At 33.0% G+C, this 21983-nt stretch overlaps 1 protein-coding gene across 1 annotated transcript in view; it reads left to right on the top strand.

The window, feature by feature from the left end:
- Window positions 1-21983, top strand: part of LOC126880065 (integrator complex subunit 1) — a 63556-nt gene that overhangs the window by 33845 nt on the left and 7728 nt on the right. Inside the window, exons 9-14 of the mRNA XM_050643722.1 lie at window positions 287-967; window positions 2634-2857; window positions 6098-6312; window positions 6443-6892; window positions 9061-9321; window positions 20205-20923. Coding sequence (XP_050499679.1) covers window positions 287-967; window positions 2634-2857; window positions 6098-6312; window positions 6443-6892; window positions 9061-9321; window positions 20205-20923 — 2550 coding nt within the window. The remainder of the gene's footprint in view (window positions 1-286; window positions 968-2633; window positions 2858-6097; window positions 6313-6442; window positions 6893-9060; window positions 9322-20204; window positions 20924-21983) is intronic.

Below are 21983 nucleotides of genomic sequence, written 5' to 3'. Positions count from 1 at the left end.
TATAATTTGAAAACAATATTTTGATATTATATTTTTTAACCTCCAATATTCTGACGGACGTCTGTTACCATTTACAATCTCACCAAATATAAAATGACGTCATATAAACTCGTCACTAACTCTAGCCAATGAAATGCTCGCTGTAATAGACATGGCATGTCAAAAAATATGATTATTCCCTATATATTTTTTCAAACCTAGGATATGGCAACAAGGGGAAAATTACGTGCAACCTTTATTGTTTGACTTTTCCTTTATAGTGAAAACTTTAGCTATTGTTTTTTAGGTTAACTTCTGAACACGGAGCCAGTCGTACTCAAGCTACAAAGGGATTGTGCCTTATTTTAGCCCCAACCGACGACTTAGAGGTAGCAAACGAAAACCACACTCTTTGGCTGACTCAATATATCAACCAGTTCACCCATTTTCTACTGATTAAACCTATTTTGATTCAATTTTTGCGTCAAGCAGTGCAAATAGAAACAAACCCCGCACGAGTATCCAGTTATATAAACTTTTTATCTCAGCAGGACTGTAGCGACTCTTTTGTGGAGTTAAACGAACTGGTGACAGATTTGTCTTCCGTGATCATAGAACGCCATAGTGTTGCGTCGTATGTATTGCCAAGCGAGGGCAACATTACTTTAAAAAATTTACTACAGCTGTTCTATCTGTACACTCAAAAGGCCAAAGAAAATGCGGAAGAATCATATACGATTCACGAGAGTTATGGGCATGAGTATGTTATAGTTTCTTGGGCGACCGGCGAACAGTGTCCTCTGCAGCCTGTCATAATTCATGCCACTATTGTTCTCTTAACTTACGGACCTCTGTCTACATATGAACCCTTTAAGATGTTGTTAAACAGTTGGTTTCCCGATAATATGGAACATCCAAGAGCATATTCGCCTGACACGTCGGAGACCACTTCTTATTTACCAGACTGGATGAAATTAAGGATGATAAGGTAAGCTTTTTCCATTTACTAAACTACACTGCGCGCCATAATTAACGCATAATTTTAAAAATTAGTAAATCAAATATTTTTAATGTTTCGATTTTTGTGACAATATATTATTGTTGCCTCCGGTATATTGTAAAATTAATCGAAAGAACTCTAAAAATGCTGATGTTTTTATCATTTTCTGGAAACAAATTAAACACATGCTAGTTGTGCTTCATTTTAATTCGAATTTAGATGGGTTGGAATACGTTCTACTGAATATTAATCAAGTCGATTAAGTGCTTTTTCCTTTGTAATGAACCACCAGCAACAAGAAAATCGAAATTTGTCAGAAAGTGACGGTATTAGATTCGTTACTCTTCGCGAAGAAGGATACTGTCAAGTTAAACTCGCTGAACGTTTTAATGTCACTCAGTCAACAATGTCATGAGTCTTAGCACGTTTTACTGTTATTGGAAGTAACTCGAGAAGACTGGGTCAAAGCCGTAGAAGGGTTACAACTCCTAATCAAGACCAGCTTTTGACACCTCATATACTGAGACAAAGGTTTGTTATCAGTACTTCTCGATAAAATAAATTTTTGGATCGTTATAACTTTAGAATCAGCCAAAATACGATAAGGAGAAGACTTGCCGCAAACAACATACGTCTTGGAAGGGCACCTACTGGCCCATTATTGGCTAGAGATTATAGAAGGTCTGCGAAACGCTACGGACAGTGTAACACCGTAGCGATTGCACAGTATGGTGGGAGCTCGGTAATGGTGTGGGGTGGGATTAATTTGGAGGTTCGTACGGAGTTAATAAGAATAGATCACGGGCGGCTTACATCAGATACATTGCAGACATTTTAGAAGAGCATGTCATTATGCATTAAGCAAGATAATGCCAGGCCACAAATTGCAAGAATTGTCAGGAGGTTAGGATTCCTGTCATGGTTTGGCCTGCGAGAAGTTTCGACCTCAACCCAATAGAACATCTTTGAGACATTGTAGGGAGATGACTACGACAACTACCTAATAACATATTAGATCAACTGTTTTTGCGATTAGTTGAAATTTGGGATCAAATTGATCAATATGAAATAAGAAGGCAATTCTCAGTATGAGTGACCGTTACAAAGCAGTCATAAATGCCAGAGAAGGCAATACTCTCTACGAGTTTAATTTTCTTGAACTTAAAAATTTGCAATTTCGTCATTTATTTATGATGTTAGTCGGTTTTATTGTAATATATTTTTCGTAAAAAAAGAAAACTTTATTATTACAGATGTTCTAAACCTTACACAGGTTACAGATACACGTTTTTTCATTACGACTGAAATTATAATTTTAAAATTATGCATTAATTTTGGCGCGCAGTGTATTAAAATTTATCAGTTTAATTCTGTTGTATTTTACAAAGCAGTGCAATGCCATTTTTTCTTTTAGTTTACATCAAGAGTTTTTCCTGTTTTTTTTTTGTGATTTACGATGGAATTACTAACGTTTTTTTTTGTTTTTGCTGTCTTGTTTGTTATTTTAGGTTATGTCTTCACTGGATTCAGTGTGTTATAAAAATTCTTACTATTATTACTTCTATCGTTTTATGGTTGTCTTATTTCGATTAGTTCATCATTAACGAAAATATATATGTAATTACTAATTTGTAATATTTGACATTATTTGTAGATCAAATGTTTCACAGCTGGTTGACGCTGCCATTGAAAAGCTAGATCCCACCAAACTGGTACTCTTTATTCAATCGTTCGGTATACCTACAAATTCTATCAGTAAACTTTTACATACTTTGGATAAAGCTACAATTTTGGACACTAAACTGGTAGTGGACAACGTATTGGACAAGGCGTATATGATACAACTGGTAGAAGTTCAAAACAAAAGAGGAGCTACAGGTAAGTAAATCTAAAATACTCCATGAATTGTATAGAATGATGAATTAGCTAAAAAAAGGTAAATAGAGGATGGAAGGATGAACGATCACATCAATCACTTATTTTGTATACGCTCTGAGCTTCGCTGGTGGCGCTCCTAGCGGATTACTAGTTCAACTTTCACCGGTAATTTTTAAATTTATTATTTAATTGTTATCGCTTAATATTTACAACGCAAAAAAGTAATTAAATTGTAATCGATTTTTTTAAGATTTTGCTAATCATTTTGACGTTCTATTGATAAAATATGAATTTCTTACTTCGGATACTTTCACAATTATCGTGTAGATGGCGCTAAGATTATTAGAATAATTTATAATTACATATTACGGAACAGTAAAAAACTTAAATTCAGTATTTAAAACGTAAGTATATTTAAGGTAAAAATATATACCACAGCTTTGACTAACTAATATTTTTTATAATTAATGTTTTTAATTTTAATTTTAAATTAATCACTTTGACATTTATGTCAAATTTCCGGTAAAGGTTTACAGACTTGTCACTACTGGCGCTCGCAAATTTGTAAATATCCCCTCTACGTAGGAGCTCACAGCGTATAGGGCTTTTCATCGATTGTCATTTGTTTCGAGCTTCTGTCATGTGTCACATAATATTAATATATCAACGTCATACGTCTTTGGTTTGTATCATTGTATATACCAATAACGTATGACGTAGATATATTAATATTATGTGACACATGACAGAAGCTCGAAACAAATGACTGTGAATGAAAAGTTCTATTTGCTGTCTTTTTCTATAAATAACAAACGTTTGTTATTGGGACCGTGCAAGTTCGGAAAAGCGACACCTATTTCTACGCTCTGAACTTTTATTCGCACTTTTAATTATATTGGCCAATCATATGGTCCTGGTTACTGGATAATTTTCAAGGCCATAGTCAAAAAAAATAATAACAAGAAAAAATAAGATTTAGGTGTGTTATTCAAACGTAAACAATTGTATGTAGTAAATAAAATTAGTTATTAAAATGCAGTATTGCAAGCAAAATACAATTAATTAAATTTACCTTTATATAATAATTGCATATCATATCAATATTGTGAAGCAATATATAATTTTTCTTCTTAAATGACAATAGGTATGAAATGTACGTCAATTTGACAATTTCAGTTGACAATATGAATTATTTAAGAAAGTTGCAATATTTCTCCGCTATTCGCGTACGACCGTTTCGCGTATCCCTTCCAAGTACTTGCACACCGCGAATAGAAAAAGACAGCAAATACAAAATAAGTCATTGATGTGATCGTTCATGGTTAATCTTTCATTTTTCCGACTGTATCCGTTCTGAGCTCGTAGGTAGAGGGGATAATTAAAAATTCGCGAGCGCCAGTAGTGACAAGTCAGTGAACTGGAAATTTGACGTTCTGCATTAAGAGTTACATATAATTTTTACTAAATGTCTCATTTAAAAGGCCGAAAGTTCCTTAGAATAAACAAAAAGTTTCTTTTGAACGAGATATTTGAAATTAAAAATCACACTAAATTTTCTCTTTTTTCACCCCTGCAACTGATTAAAAAAAAACAGAAATTTTCAGGGACTTTGACCCTCGATAATAATGTAGTCTTTCATTCTGCGTTTAAATTTTTTAAATACACTTATTGGTTCTCTCAGTATTCGAAAAAAAGTAATGCATTTAAAAAGAGTTGGTGCGAAATTTTACGTTTACGCTCTTAATTAATTATTTAAGTGCAATAAATGCATAATTATACTATAATTATATTAAATTATTATACTTTTTTGCAGAATAAATTTTTTCTAATATTATCTGTCAACATAAACTTCAAAACGATAAACAAAATCTTAAAAATAATCATAATGAATAATAAATTCGGTACTTACTGATTGATATTAACTATCGATTACAATCCAATTACTTCTTTACGTTGTAAATATTGCTCGATAAAAATTAAATAATAAATTTGAAACAATTATTATTTACTTTTGTCCTTTCCTCTTTAAATTTCCGGCCGAAATAGTAAGTCATCCGATAGATGGCGATACCAGCCATACCAGCGAGACTCACAGAGGATAGACAACATATTTCTCTTTCCAGCGAAATTTCCAACGAAAGTTATACTAGTAATCCGATAAGTAGGTGGCGATACCAGCGAAGCTCAGGTCGTATATGCAACAGATGCGCTGTCGTGTTAAAAGTGGCAACCCCGCCTACTCTACTTGATCTCCGCGAAATACCGCACGAATATGGGCACGTTCACATGACAAGCGCCTAACGCGCGTTTTGATATCGCGCAATTACAACTATGTATAGATTTTTTACTACAAAATTACGTCTACGTCATTCAGGATTTCTGACCTAACAGCATTGCCAAAACATTAGAATATGACTTTTCATCATGGCCATGTTTATTGTACAGTGAGAAGCTAGGCATCATTACTTGCCAGAGATATTTTTCTTTGTTTTTGTTTACTGAACAAATACTTTCTATAATACTTTATTCTAATTAATGATGTCAAACGGTTCCCATTACTTGTCGAAATAATTAATTAACAACAATATTATCATGTGAACACATAATTTTGATTAAAAAAATCCAAAACCTTTATATCTTTATAAACAATCTCGTGCTATACCTATAACATTTTACTCTTATTAAATACTATTTAGTACATGTATTTGTCATTTTTGTCTGTCATTTCTAGCCTTAAAATATTAAATGATCTATTTTATTGATTATACACTATGATAATATTGTTGTTAATTAAAATATTTCGGCAAGTAATGAAAACCGATTGACATCATTAATTAGAATAAAGTAAAAATACAGTAAACAAAAACAAAGAAAAATATCTCTGACCGTAATCTCTGAGAAGTAATGATGCCTTGCTTCTCACTGTACAAGAATCGTAGCCATGATGAAAAGTCATATTCTAATGTTTTAGCAATGCTTTGACGTCAGAAATCTTGAATGACGTAAGCGTGTTTTTGTAGTAAAAAACTATAATTCAAAGATATGATATAACCTCAAAAAAGTGACGTCACTGTAGTTGTCACTTCATACCAACCACTAAGAATTAATTTGACCATTACCAACCTACAATGCAGCTCAGTTTTCTTCATCTATAATCTATAACGTCATTCAATAAAATAATTAAATACGATTGTATGCTTATTTAAAAAATGCTCTCTTTATAATGTTATAATTCATTAGGTGGCGAGACCTTCGTGAAAGCCATAGAGATGCAAATGCCAATAGTCCAAGACGCAGACATACAAGTAGACATTGAAAACAAAAAGCAATTGCCAACTTTAATGAAACGTCCAAAACTTGCGACGAATGAGTCAGATGTCGTTCAGAGTTTGAATAATCTTTTTAATCCCCATTATCAGTTTGACAAGAACGCACTAATATTGTTGTTAATTAAGGTAAGAAGAGTATATTTCAAATATCGGAAAATAAGTAAAAGTAAATAACGAAAGAGTCTTTTTGTCAATTTTTCCATTGATTCCGAATTTAACATAACCATTTATCACTTTATCTTTGTTTTATTTTCAGAGTGTAACATTAAAGAAAAGCACGGCGGACTTAATCTTCAATTTTATAAAATCCATACCCGTCAATTATACCTTGCCGGTGATAATGCAGTACAATTCAATTTCCACATTAATCCGTTTGATTTTCACCACAGGAGAGGACTACCCTGACAAGTTAAATTTCGCTACGCAGTTTCTGAAATTGATCCCGAACAAAAAGTCCTGCATAGCCGTCGTTCTGCAACAATACACCAAGGGTTCTGTTACTGCCAAAAAAGATATCAAGATGGAGGTAGATTGTCCCGTCGCGAGTACTTCAGACGTCGATGTTGCGCATCCTCAAGAAATTGGTGAGCGTTTAGGGATGATTTTGCTCGAAGGAGATAACAAGGCAGAAAAAACTGGCTTGATTGTAGATTGGTTGTCGGCGATAGAACTGGAAATCGCTAACTCGAATAAGCATAGGCTCCAGGTAAATATTAGTGTTTTTTTTTGTAGTTTTAACTTCGATACGATCATATTTATAAATAAAATCGACTTTACGATGTTCGTACCACTTTTGAAATACCTAAATTTTGTCTTATGTAACAATATTTTAAAAGTTTGTCGCTAGTTTGAACTCTACCTAATGAGTAACAACTACTTAATTAGACCGAGCAGTATCGTCGCCCCCGCTAACGAAATTATTCCGATTTTTTTTTTGCACAGACTCAAAAAGAGGTCCTTATAACATATCCACAGGGTGCCGGGCGGTGCCGTGGTCGAAAAATTGTTTAAACAATTTTTTTTAAACAAATTCACAAAAATATTTTTTTCATTTCGAACAATATTTTTTTAGATAATTTGGATCATTCTGAGCAAAAAAATCTCCTGTCATTTTTCTGTAAAATTTATTGTTGTCGAGTTATATGCGATTAAAAATTTGAAAAATGCAAAAATGGCACTTTTCAAGGCTTAATAACTCGCTTAAAAATTATTACGAAATTCAAAAAGTGGTGAAATCAAGTTTCAAACCCCTTCTTCAAGGTCCTGAAGAGATTTTTGTCATTATTTTATTACAAAGCTGCCATTTTTAATTATTAACAATTAGCGCTATAGTTCAACTGTGTCGTCGCCCCCGTTAGCGAAACTATTTCGATTCGATTTTTTTGCACAAACTTACTCAAAAAGAGGTTCTTATAGCACATCCACTGGGTGCCGGGCGGTGCCGTGGTCGAACAATTGTTTAAACAATTTTCTTTAAACAAATTCACAAAAATAATTTTTTCATTGCGAACGATTTTTTTTTTAGATAATTTGGGTTATTCTCAGCAAAAAAGGTTTCTTGTGATTTTTCTCTAAAATTGATTTTTGTCGAGTTATATGGCCATTTTTGAATGTTTCAAATTTTAAATCGCGTTTAACTCGACAACAATCAATTTTAGAAAAAAATCACAAGAGACCTTTTTTGCTCAGAATGTCCCAAATTATCGAAAAAAAAATTGTTCGAAGTGAAATAATTATGTTTGGGAATTTGTTTAAAAAAATTGTTTAAACAATTTTTCGACCACGGCACCGCCCGGCACCCTGTTGATATGTTATAAGGACCTCTTTTTGAGTAAGTTTGTGCAAAAAAATCGAATCGGAATAATTTCACTAACAGGGGCGACGATACCTCCTGGACTATTGGGACCGTGCAAGTTCGGCAAAGCGACACCTATTTCTACGCTGTGCAACGTTATTCGCACTTTTAATTATATTGGCCAATTATATTAGTCCTGGTTACTGGATAATTGTCAAGGCCATAGTCCAAAAAAATAAATAAGAAGAAAAAATAAGATTCAAGTTATTAAAACGTAAACAATTGTATGTAGTAAATAAAATTAGTTATTAAAATGCAGTACTGCAAGCAAAATACAACTAATTAAATTTACCTTTATATAATAATTGCATATCATATCAATATATAATTTTTGTCCTTTAATGACAGTAGTTATGAAATGTACGTCAATTTGACAATTTCAATTGAAAATATGAATTATTTAAGAAAGTTGCAATATTTCTCCGCTATTCGCGCACGATCGTTTCTCAATTCCCTTCCAAGTACTTGCACACCGCGAAAAGCGCTAATTGTTAATAATTAAAAATAACAGCTTTTTAATAAAATAATTATAAAAATATTTTTAGGGCCTTGAAGAAGGGGTTTGAAGCTTGATTTAGTCACTTTTTAAATTTCATAATAATAATTTTTAATCGAGTTATTAAGCTTGAAAATGGCCATTTTCGCATTTTTCAAATTTTTAAAAGCATATAACTCGACAACAATCAATTTTAGAAAAAAATGACCAGAGACCTTTTTTGCTCAGAATGTCCCAAATTATCTAAAAAAAATTGTTCGAAATAAAAAAATTATTTTTGTGAATTTGCTTAATAAAAATTGTTTAAACAATTTTTCGACCGCGGCACTGCCCGGGACCCTGTGGATATATTATAAGGACCTCTTTTTGAGTAAGTTTGTGCAAAAAAATCGAATCGGAATAATTTCGCTAGCGGGGGCGACAGTACTGTCCGGTCTAAATAGTTTTTGACTGAATTGTGATCTTCACACTCGGTGGTTATCCTTTTTTGATAAAATAAAGCTCTTCATTTTCTTGTTTACAGATGGAGCTCCTGTTTTCCAAACAAAAGCTACAATTTCGACCATTATTAATGTCGCTGGTACTACAAAGGGCCACTTGGAAGATTTTGCATAACATTATGATATACTTACTTAGAGATGATCTCGTGAACGAAGTGTGTCCTTCCTCCGCTTTAGATTTTTTAACTGCCTTAACAAAAAGTCCCAAACTTTGGCAGGGTCGAGATAAAGCTATACCGAAACATTGTCACTTTGAAGATGTTCTACAGTTGAATTGCAATCAGGTAAGCCGAATAGTGAAGTAGTCACTTATTTGTAAACACTTGCGAGCCATAAATCATCGAGGGTGCACTGTGATGAGCAAAGACTTCAGACTCTCAGGTGCTCCACATTCTGTTTTTCCCCACATTCACAAAGTGTATTTTATCTGTATAAAATATATGTTTATCCCAGATACTTCCAATCTAAAGAAGCTGATAGTGAACATAGTGAAGCTTTCCTTCCAAAGTTTACCCGAAACATTGATTCTCGAAACTCACTGATTCAGCATTTCTTCTTCTTCTTCTTTTTGTATGGACATGACTCTGTTCTTTCAATGTGCCTCCATTAAGTTGTCGTTCCATCGTTTTCGTTGTCTTCCCACGGATCGTCTTCCTATCGGGGGACCATCTCTTGCCGTCTTTACTATTCTATTTGTTGTCATTCATCTCTGCTTTTTCGAGCAATATTTTTGTCATCTCTGGGTTAGGTCGTGTTTCTGCCGTATATGTCATTATTGATCTGATGACTGCATTGTAAATTCTGCCTTTCATTTCTTTTCCGGTATTTATATTTCTCCATATTGTGTCATTCGGGCAACCTGCGGCTCTGTTTGCTCTATTCGCTTGATTATACACTTCTGTTTCGATCTTTCCGTGGCTAGGTATGCTTCTTTTCATGAGCATTTTTCAGTGCGTCACAAATAATGATAGAAAAAAAGGTAAGTCCGTGATAATATACATTTATAACATTTATTACATGACATTTTAGTTAAATCTGACAGTTGTCACATTTTATTTGCAATTTGGCATAAAAACAAATCAATTGTGTTTATTGCATTTATAAAATGGTATTTTCTTTGATTTGTATAGTCTTATAAATTGTACAGATTATATTCGTAGATATATTATATAATTCGTAAATAATTTTTTTTCTATTATAGCGCCATCTATCGACAACTAGAATAAATGTTATAAATGGCTGTAATCACAGACGTGCCTTTTTTTCTGTCACATACAATTTAATGCGTTAGAAAGAAATCGAAAAACTGTGACGCACTGAAAGGTGTCTATGAGAAAAAGAATAGCTGATGCCTAGATCAGAGGTTCTCAAAGTGGGTGACGCGGCACCCTGGGGTGCCTCAAGTGTTTGCCAAGGGTGACGTGGAACATTTGAGAAAAGTCGATCAACCGGCCGCTGCGCCACTGTCCAATCGAAACATGTTGACTATTTTGTGCACTTGTGTATAGGGCTTTTCATCGATTGTCATTTGTTTCGAGCTTCTGTCATATGTTGTATAATCTGTGTATAATTTTAATATACACAGATTATACGACATATGACAGAAGCTCGAAACAAATGACTGTGAATAAAAAGCCCTATTCTCGATGGCGACCGAGAAACAAACATCCGAATTCGACCGATGCGACTGCTACCTGCATTCATTCCACACTACTACCGTTGATTGAAATATGAATATTAATATTAATATACCGTCCAATACCTCAATCAACGCTATTATTGTCCTTTTCATGATCATTTTTCAGTGCGTAACAAATGATAGGAAAAAGGGTAAGTCCGTGATAATACACATTTATGACATTTATTCTAACATGACATTTTAGTTAAATCTGACAGTTGTCACATTTTATTTTCAATTTGGAATAAAAACAAATCAAATGTATTTCTTGCATTTATAAAATGGTATTTTCTTTGATTTGTATAGTCTTATAAATTATACAGATTATATTTGTAATATTATTATCTAATTAAAAAAAAATTATTTTTTTATTATGGCGCCATCTATCGACAACTAGAATAACTAGAATAAATGTTATAAAAATGTCACCGACGAAATGTAATCACCGACGTGCCTTTTTTTCTGTCACATACAATTTAATGCGTTAGAAAGAAGTCGAAAAACTGTGACGCACTGAAAGATGATCATGAGAAATACTGTACTATTCCACAGTTTAATTCTTGCAGCCGATAAGTGAATACAGTTAGATTTAAAAGTTGAAGTTTTAGATATAACTGCAGATGAAAAGTGACGACGTACAATGCATGTTAGATCCAGATATGACCAAGAAGACTGATAATGTGCAGATGTCAAACAGCACTATAAGCAAGAGAATTCACACTATTTCAGACTTTGTAGAGAGAGAGCTTATAAATAGATTAAAAACTTGTGAATTCTTCAGTTACAGCGTGATGAAAGTACCGAAGTTGCTGGACTTGCTGTTCTGCTTGTGTTTGTGCGGTTTTCATTCGGGATGAAAATAGAAGAAGAACTCCTAATGTGTAAAGAGCTTAAAAGTTATGCCACTGGTGCAAAATTTTCAAGCCTATCCACAAGTATATAAGAAAAAAATGGTATAGAGTGGAGTAAATGTGTGGATATTTGCAGTGATGGAGCGGCTGCAATGGTTGGTAAAATTAGAGGGGCGGTGTCTAGAATAAACGTAGTGGCAGAAAATGCCTCCAGCAGTCATTGTATCTTACACCGCCATTCTTTGGCAACTAAAAAGATGCCGCAAGGTTTGAAAGACGTATTGGATGGTTCTGTGAAAATAATTAACCATGTGAAGAGCCGTCCGCTTCAAGCACGCCTTTTAAAGCTCACCGCTGAAGACATGGGTATGGATCACTTCAATCTATTGCTGCTGTCAATTGGCTGCTAAAATTGGGATACCATTCATATATCTTCGAAATAATAAATAAAACCACCACTTCACTTCAAGGCAAAGGAGGAGCACAATTAGATAAAATCAAAGCCTTGTCTAACAAAGTTACATTTTTCAAAGCATGTGTTGAAAAGAGGAACCTCAAAAATTTCTCTCGATTACAGGAATTTGTTGTAACAAATGAAATCAATCTTCAAACGAACTTCTTTGAAATTTTTATTGCTCATTTGCAAGGTTTGGAAGACAGTATTGTAAACTATTTTCCTGACATTGACTCAGATGACTTATATAGCTGTGTACTCAATTACTGTGAAGGAAGCCAAGAAGAGTTCTGGATGCAAGAATATTCAGAAAATAATGTTTTTTTTTTATTTAGCTAATGCCTCGACAACTAATGGTCATTGGCATCGTAGGTACAGTGAATTTTTGAAGTTAGGTACCTAGTGTCATGTGTAGTGTGTGTTGAGTAAGCGTCTCGTTAGTTTGCAAAGTCGTCGTCATTGTCTTTGCAAAGAGACGCTAATTGTATCCGAACGTCTGCGGTCCCACCGGTGGAAAATAATGTTGTTGGTAAGGTTGCAGTGAAAAAACTTGTGTGCTTCACATCGACTTATCTCTGTGAGTCTTCTTTCTCTGCATATGCTTACATTAAAAACAAATACAAAAGCAAACTACAAGCATCAAGGGATTTGAGGGTCAAACTTACAAAGATTCCCATAATTATAAAGGATATAATGAAAACATCATCGAAATAGTTTCATTCATCACATTAAGTAAGAATATTTGAGTATCAAATGTACTGTATTTTATTGATCTGAAATAAAGTTAATATTGAAATCAAATGAGCCTCAGAATTGTATTTTTTCATTTTTTGTCGTTTCCCAAATCGCTTCAAGGGTTGGTGTGCCTCGAAAGATTTTTAGCCCTACAAGGGTGCCGCGACTAAAAAAGTTTGAGAACCGCTGGCCTAGATATTTAAATCCGTCACTTGTTCTATTATCTGACCATCAAGCTCCAATTTACATATTATTGGATTTGCTGTTATAACCATGTATTTTGTCTTTTTTGGGGAAATTAACATGTTAAATTTTCTGGCGGTTATATTAAATTGGTGCAGCATACGTTGTAAATCATCTACAGATCTACACTTTAAAAGATTAGTATTGCATCGTCTGCATAGTACATAGATTATTTTAAGTTGTTTTTCTCCCACTTGACTTTTTTAGTTCTTAGTTTTTTATTATTTCATCCATGATCAGGTTGAACAATAAAGGACTCAGGGAATCTCCCGGTCTTATCCCATTGCCAGCTTCAATTGGGTTAGTTTGTTCATCTTCTACTTGTACTTTTATTGTATTGTTCTGGTAGATGTTTTCGATCGTGTTAACCCTTAAGTACTCTCTCTGACGGTATCGCTTGTCGAAAGTGGGATATTTCCCTTCCTAGAAAATTTTGAAGGTCATCCGTTTATGACTTTTCAAGTTGGGTTGTTCTTTAGTAGTATTGAATTCGACAGTTTGCGACAGGTTGTTATTCGAAAGATATTTAGCCTCAAACTGTGATTTCCGTCTAATAGACGGGGTGTTAGTGTTTGTGCCCAGTTCGTCATTACACACAATGTGCCCCAGTTCGTCAAAAAACATCAAATAAGGGAATAACGGCCCTGAGGAAACTCTTTTGAGATGGTTTGATGAGGTAGAAGACGACATAAGTGAAGTGGAATCAATTTGTGATGAAAATGTTGCCACTGACTACCATTGCTACACTGTACTAATTATGGTACCTGTCAGTTTTTTTTTGTTTTAACATTTTTTAACAGAAAAACGTCAAAGTGAAAACCGGTCTTTTAAATTGCTCTTTAAAAAATATTAGTTTTCGACGTTTTTTTCTACATTTTTATAGTAGTAATCATAGAAATCGGACGTACCTTCGGTACAACGATCATTGAGACTACAGATAACCCCCATTGTCTTAATTTAATTTGAATTTTTTACGACTGCAATATCGTTTGCTGAAGCGCCTACAACTGCAATATGAGTGTCAATAGCGGAGGTAGGCCTCCTGATCCACCGCCCAGAAAAACTATTATATTCGATAGTCAAAATGATGCCGAACAAATGGAACTTTCTGTAAGTACTCCCATTCCAATAAATTTGACAACCAAGAACAACAACAACCAGTATCCAAATGATCCAAATACAACGAATATGAATGTTAATAATGAAACAAAACAGAACTTAAAAGAGGTAAGGCAAGCATTTTTATTTAATAGTAATGACCTGGGACCATATCACATTTACATCGAAAACAGTGCTAATGATTTTAAAGGTAAATTAAATTCTTTGAAAATTGGTGAAATTATTTTGTCTAACTTTCCTGAAGCAGACAATATGATTTCCAGTATAGATGCCATCGGCCGAAATAGGATTAGAGTCAAATGCAAAGACTATAAAACTGCAAATAATCTTATTAAAAACAAATCTCTGGAAATTTTTAGATCAAATAATTTGGATCTATATATTCCAAAATTTATTTTACACAGACAGGGAGTTATTAGAGACATAGACATAGATTTCTCTGAAGAGTATATAAAAAGTAAAATAAAACAGTATGATAGTCATTGTATATTTGAAATTGCAAACGTTAAAAGAATTACGCGTAAATTAGAGAAAATTGTTAATGAGGAAAAAATTGTCGAATATGTCCCTACTAAATCTTGTATTGTGACCTTTAAATCGCAAACGTTACCTAAATATGTAGTCATAAATAAGGTTATTAAAGAAATTGAAGTGTATAAGCAGAAAGTTCTGTTATGTTTCAACTGTCTTAGGTACGGTCACCTAGGCAGTCAGTGTAGGAGTCAGCCAAGATGCAATAGATGCCAAGAATCTCATAATTCTAAAAATTGTACAAAAGTTGAGTTCACACAAGTATGTTTCAGCTGTAAGGGGAATCACTTGACTACGAATTTAAGCGCGTGTCCAGAATTCACACGACAAAAGTTAATAAAAGAGACGATGGGTTTAACAAACGTTAATTTTTACGATGCAAATAAAAATATACCAAAGAATTCATATGCTAGTATTCTTAGGTCAAATATAACAAACAATGATACACATTTTTCACAAAATTCACAACCTTCTACTTCTACCCAAGGAAATAACTTTGCTAAATTTATATTTAATCCTCACACCAACACCAGTAGGCCAAATAAAAGGCAAAAGCCAAATAGTCCAGACCCAACTGATATAGCCAGAAAAGAAATAATATCTGTAGTTTCCCCTCCAAAACATTCTGAGGGAATAGTTAAAAGTCAATTCTATCAACAAAACTTAAACGTTGCAGATTCACAGTCAGAAGAGTTAGATTCTTCTGTAATAAATGTCATTTTAGAATCAGTTCTTACAATTGTTAATTCAATTAAACAAAATAATAATTTTAATATTTCAAAATCTGATGTAATTCAGTTAATTAGTAACCATTTTAACCAAAATCTAACATCAAATCGCAGGCCTAACTAAAATAAACATATTACAATGGAACTGTCGTTCGGCAGTTGCTAATAAACATAATTTAGAATATTTACTCCATCAGAACGACATCAGTATAGCTCTATTATCTGAAACCTGGTTCAAACCGGGAAAATATTATAATTTTAAAGAATTTAATTGTTTTCGAGCTGACCGCCCTGATGGATATGGCGGATGTGCCATCCTTTTGAAATCTAACATAAAATGTGAAGAAATAATTTTTCCAAATTTTTTCAGGAAACCTTTACATATAATTTCTTTATATAATGAACCCAATAATAAAGTTTCAATTCAACAATGGATAAATTTTTTAGAAAATATATCAAAACCATTTATAATAGGAGGCGATTTTAACGCACACAATTTGGCGTGGGGTTGCGAAGTTGATGATAGATTAGGTAAAGATCTTCTAGATGCTATAGAATATTGTAATTTAGAATATTTAAACGATGGGTCTCCCACTCTCGCTATTTCCAAAAAACCTTCTGCTGTAGACTTAACCATTTGTTCCCGAGATATTGCTTCTTATTTCCATTGGAATACTCTACTAGAACCTCATGGATCTGACCATGTGCCAATCATTATTTCATCACAAAGTTTCTCCGCAACAGAAGCCACATCCAGTAGAAAACATAGAATATGGAACCTTAGCAGAGCCAATTGGATGACTTATGCCAGTACTTTGGAAGCAATGGAAGTTCCATTAATCTACGAAGAATTGTTAACACATATAAACCAGGCAGCCAACATCGCTATTCCAAAATATTCCTCCATTAACGAAAAAAACAGAAGCCATATTCCGAAACCATGGTGGAATAATCAGTGTCAACTAGCAGCTGAAAGTAGAAAACATGCGTTCATTAATTATAAACAGAATCCAACGCTCCAAAATTTAATAGAGTATAAACGACTTGACGCTGTTGCAAAGAAAATCTTCAAACAGAAAAAAAAAGAAGAATTGGATTGATTTTTGCGAAAGACTAAACTCACGAACACCATTAAAAGATGTCTGGCGAAAAGTTAATTGTTTTAAAAACCGCAAACAAGCCAACAGAGTACCTATTGATCCAGAAGATACATGGTTGCAAGATTTCCACAGAAAAATTGCTCCGGCATGGGTTCCAAATGACGACACCGTACAAGAAGATATTCAAACAGTATCCAGACAAAACCACAATTTTGACGAAAATTTTCATCTATGGGAATTGCATCGAGCCCTTGAACATAGAAATAATACTTCTCCAGGTATAGACAATGTGTCATATTCGCTGTTGTACAACTTACCGATCGAACATAAAATTTCACTACTAAACATTTTCAACAATATTTGGACAAATAAGATACCAGTACCAAATAGTTGGAAAGAATACCTGATAATTCCTATTAAAAAACCTGGCAAACCAGACCGTGATTCAAATTCTTACCGACCTATCTCCTTGTCTTCATGTCTTTTAAAAACATTCGAAAGAATAATTAAAAATAGATTTGAACATTGGTTAGAACACGATGGTATACTTCCAAGATCCCAATATGGTTTTCGCAAGTCTAGGTCTACTCAAGATGCAACTGCAGCTCTAGTTACGTCAATTCAACTTAACTTTACAAGAAATAAGTCTACAGCAGCTGCGTTCCTTGACATTTCCGCTGCTTTTGATAATGTTAATTTAGACATTCTTTACAAGAAAATGTTGTATATTGGAATCCCTAATTCATTTGCTCTCTTTTTAAAATCTTTATATTCCAACAGATTAACTTATTTAAAAATTAATAATGATGAATTTTCATATCCTCGACTAACTAATATTGGATTGCCACAGGGGAGTATTTTAAGCCCGATTTTATACATCCTGTACAACATAGATCTTGAAGTTAGTATACCCAACAATACAAAAATTCTTCAATATGCTGATGATGTTGTTTTATATACAGAAGGAAAATTGTTAAGTAGATGTGAGGATAATTTAAAAGTCGCATTAGAAATCGTAAATCAGTGCTACGAAGAAGTAGGATTATCAATTTCTGACACAAAAACTGAGGTGTGTTACTTTACAAAAAAGCGTAGAGTTCCACAAGGCAATCTTAACGTTGGAAAATTTAATTTTCCAATTAAAAGCTGTGTTAAGTATCTTGGTACCTATCTAGACAGGAAATTGTCTTGGAAAGATCACATTCATCATATTGTTAAAAAATCAGAAAACTCAATAAATATTTTAAGAGCTTTCTGTAAAACAAATTGGGGAGCAGACCCAAATATTGCTTTGATGTTTTACCGTAACATGATCAGACCCATTCTCGACTATAGCTGTCATTTATTTGGATCAGCGACCAATACACTTCTAAATAAACTTGAAATTCAAAAAAATAAATGCTTAAGATTATGCCTAGGTTATTTAAAATCCACTCCAGTCCAAATAATGGAAAATGAAGCAGTGGAACCTCCATTGCATTTACGCCGCCAATTTCTCAGTGATAAATTTGCAACTCGAATTCTGTCCAAAAAATGTAAATACCTTCAAGATCTACATGAGCTATCAGTTTTAGACCTCACTCATAGGTACTGGAGAACTAAAAAATCTATACCTTTGGTAGAAAGTTATCTAAGTACGGTAAAGTACAGTGAAGTTATCTATAAAAGCCAAATTCCGCCTTACTACAGTGCAATGACAAAAACATTATTTTCTAACAAGGTTAAAACATGTTATTTAAACTCACATTTAGCGCCAAATATGTTTGATATACTTATTAGAGAAAAATGGTCAAATTTTCAGTACATATTTACCGATGGGTCAAAAGACGCAAATGGAACGGGCTGTGCAGTATTCCACGAAAATAAAAATTACCATCATCAATATAGCCTACCTATTGAATGCTCAATATACACAGCAGAAATGATAGCAGTAATGTTTGCTGTTCAGTATGTACTACTGAATCCAACTAGCAATTATGTTATATTTACTGACAGTAAAAGCGCGGTGGACAGATTAAGTAACATTCAAACAGTCAAACACATAAACCACATTGAATTGAATATACTTAAAACTCTGTTTCAAATTACACAATTAGGAGTAAATGTAACAGTTGCTTGGATTAAGGGTCATTCGGGAATAAAAGGCAATGAAATAGTTGACAATTTTGCTAAATCAGCTTATGTAATCGGAGAAAAAATAAACAAAAATTTAATTCCAGCTTCAGATATTGATACTTTTAGCAGACAAAAACTTAAAAATAATTGGCAATTGCATTACAGAGAATGTAATACTGGCTCAAATTTTGCTCATTGTAACCCTAGGATATTCTCAAAAAGATGGTTTTACGCAGAATATAACAGACATTTTATAAAGACCATTAATCGGCTGAGAGCCAATCATGCTCTTACGCCATATTACATGCATAGAATCGGCTTGTCAGATACTCCCAATTGTACTTGTGGCAAAATCGGAGATCTAACACATGTCATATTAGAATGTCATTTAAACATAAATAACATAAACGACTTTTATAAGGAATTAAAAGATTTAAAATGTTTTTTCCCAATAAACCTTAATACTTTAATATTTACAAATGATATGGAAATTCTTCATCTCATTTATAAACATGTTAAATTATGTAAATACAAGTTGTAAACGTAATATAATAGGCATAATTTGTTAATGTGGTTTGAAAAAATAAAATATATATATATATATATATATATATATATATATATATATAAACACATAATAAAATAATAACAAAAAAATAATAAATAAAAAAAAAAGAAAAAAAAAATAGAAACAAACATAAAAAAAAAGAAAAAAAAAATAGAAACAAACATAACAAAAAAAGAAAAAAAAATAGAAACAAACATAAAAAAAGAAGTGTTTCGCACAAATTAAAATATATATTAAAAAAACAGTAAAATAATTTTAAAAAAAAACAAAATAAAAAAAAAAAAAAAAGCTACACAATGTACCAATGTATCTATAAAAATAATATTGTAGAATGTACTTATGTTTATAAGAAATTTATGACTATGAATCTGCAATCAATCACAAACAAGTCTGGCTAATTGGCTCTGCCAAAGCCATTTTTCAAAAAAAAAAAAAAAAAAAAAAAAAACATTTTTTAAAAACCTTTTTATTTTCATTTTTCTTACTTTTTGTTTAACTCGGTTATAAATTTTTAAGATTCTTTAATTTGTTTAATATTTATCACACTTTTTTTTTTCAGGAGTAAAAAGGTACACAAACAATCCTTCCATTCTTGTTATAATGTTTTTTATTTTAATAAATACAGAAAAACTAGATTAACTACTGTGTTTTTTAGATAATCAATACTTTCAGTAAGTCATCGAGATATTTTTTTGCATTAAAATATTTAACAAAAACAAAAATTACCACTAAAATGTTAAACCCGTCTGTCAGGCGGTTAGTTAGTGTTTACGTCATTGATTTAAGATGTCAGTACTTAAGGGTTAATTATTCCTAGAGGTACCTCTCTTGAGTATAACAAATGGATAACGTCCTTTAATTTGTCCCTGCCAAATGCGTTCTTAAGGTCCATGAAACATAAATATGCCGGTTTGTTGCATTCTAATAATTTCTCTTGAACTCGTCTCATTATAAATATATCGTCAGTACATGATCTTTCCGACCTAGAACCTTGTTGATTCCGCATTTGTTGTTTTTTTTTAATTACGTTTTTTTTTTCTTGCAGGTACTAATAATGATAAAGTTCATAATTGAAGAATCAAAAACGAATGAAAGTATGTGGAAAAGAAAAATGGAGAGTCGTTTGCAGTTGGTCCTACGAAGCTTAGGAAATAACGCAGTCTCGATCATGAAAAAATTAGTGCACGATGCGAACGATATTTATACACATGAATTGATACTAATGATCTATATGTCTGTTCCATACTCTGTGCCAGACCGCATAGAGGTAAAACCAGAAACTTGTACGGATATTTACAACAAAAATTGCCCTAGTGCGATAGATGAGATATCCCATTGCCTTCTAAGTGCTCTAGCAGCAACACCAAGGAATAAAGACTGGACTAAAAAGAGTCAAGAGCTAGAACTGCTCATCAGAAAACTAGTAGCAACCCATCCCTTATTAGTACTGAGACAGTTGCCTATGCTAGCCGGGTGTTTAAAAGGTAGAGCGCAATACGATTGGGGAGTATTGAAAAGTCGAGGACATTTCATGCTGTTCGGACAGATTCTAGGACTGATGGAGCTCTTGCAGCCTTACATATTTAACCAAACGTCAACTTTGTGCGAACTGTTAGATTCGTACTTTTTGCTGCTACAATTTCATGGACAGGGAAAAGATTTGAGCGTTTTAGTTAGCAGAATCGTCATATTTATACAGCACTGGATGGTTAAAGACGTGAAAGGTGCGTCAAAATATTTGCAGCAGTACGGATCCTTGTTGCAGTAAGTATTAACGTAACCTTGTTACCTTTATTGACTATGCGCACTCGTTCAGACTATCTGCACATATGTGTCTCTTTTAGATCTAACAAAGACGTTTAGAGCCGGTTGTTTGAACGCTAATCAACAATGATCACTATCAAATATTTAATTACTGTCACCAACTGTCAATGTCAACTTTGATTGGGTTGCTGAAAACATAATTGATTATAATTATGAGATTAGTTAATCAATTAATATAACAATTATTAACATAATTGATTAACTGATTTCATAATTGTAATCCATAATTATGTTTTCAGCAACCCAAACAAAGTTGACATTGACAGTTGGTGACAGTAATTAAATATTTGATAATGATCATTTTTGATTAGCGTTCGAACAACCGGCCCTTGGTGTATTTATTTGTGCATCAGTAACACTTTAAAAAACATTTGTAATGCTTGTTTATAATTGGTCCAACCACAGGTAAGTTTACTCCACTAATAACCCGGTCTATATAGACATTTGAAATAACAAAAATTGAAGGAGAGCCAAATTTTGGTGGAGAACTAGGGTATACCATAACAAATAAAGTTTTAAAAGTCCCCATCGATCCCATGTGTGCAACAAAAGTTATTCGGGGTCAAAGGTCAAAATTTGAGATTTTTTGGATCTTTTTCGAAAACGGTAAGTTTTATCAAAAAAGAACCTTAAACCAAAGTTGTAGATCTTAAAATTCTCTACAAAAATAGTTCTTATTATTTTTTTCATAAAAGTTGCCATTCCTGAGATATCGCGATTCTAAGAGTCACATTATACATGATATGCACACGTTTCCACACCACCTGTGAGGTAGTGTACTCGGCGCATTTTTGTACCGGAATAGGCCTACTCCACTAACTGTTTTGACAATTTTAGGATAATTTAAGGAAACAATACCGGTCAAGTTCTAGATATTACCTTATTATTGATATTGGTTATTGATATTGCTATTGATTATTAGGTTAACTATTGTTTTGATTTCTTTAGATATTTTAATCAGATTCATATTCTTGAAAGTCTACTTCAACAGTCAAGTCTT

This window comes from Diabrotica virgifera, chromosome 2, assembly GCF_917563875.1.
Source record: "Diabrotica virgifera virgifera chromosome 2, PGI_DIABVI_V3a".
Lineage (NCBI taxonomy): Eukaryota > Metazoa > Arthropoda > Insecta > Coleoptera > Chrysomelidae > Diabrotica > Diabrotica virgifera.
This window is presented reverse-complemented; position numbering and strand designations above follow the sequence as displayed.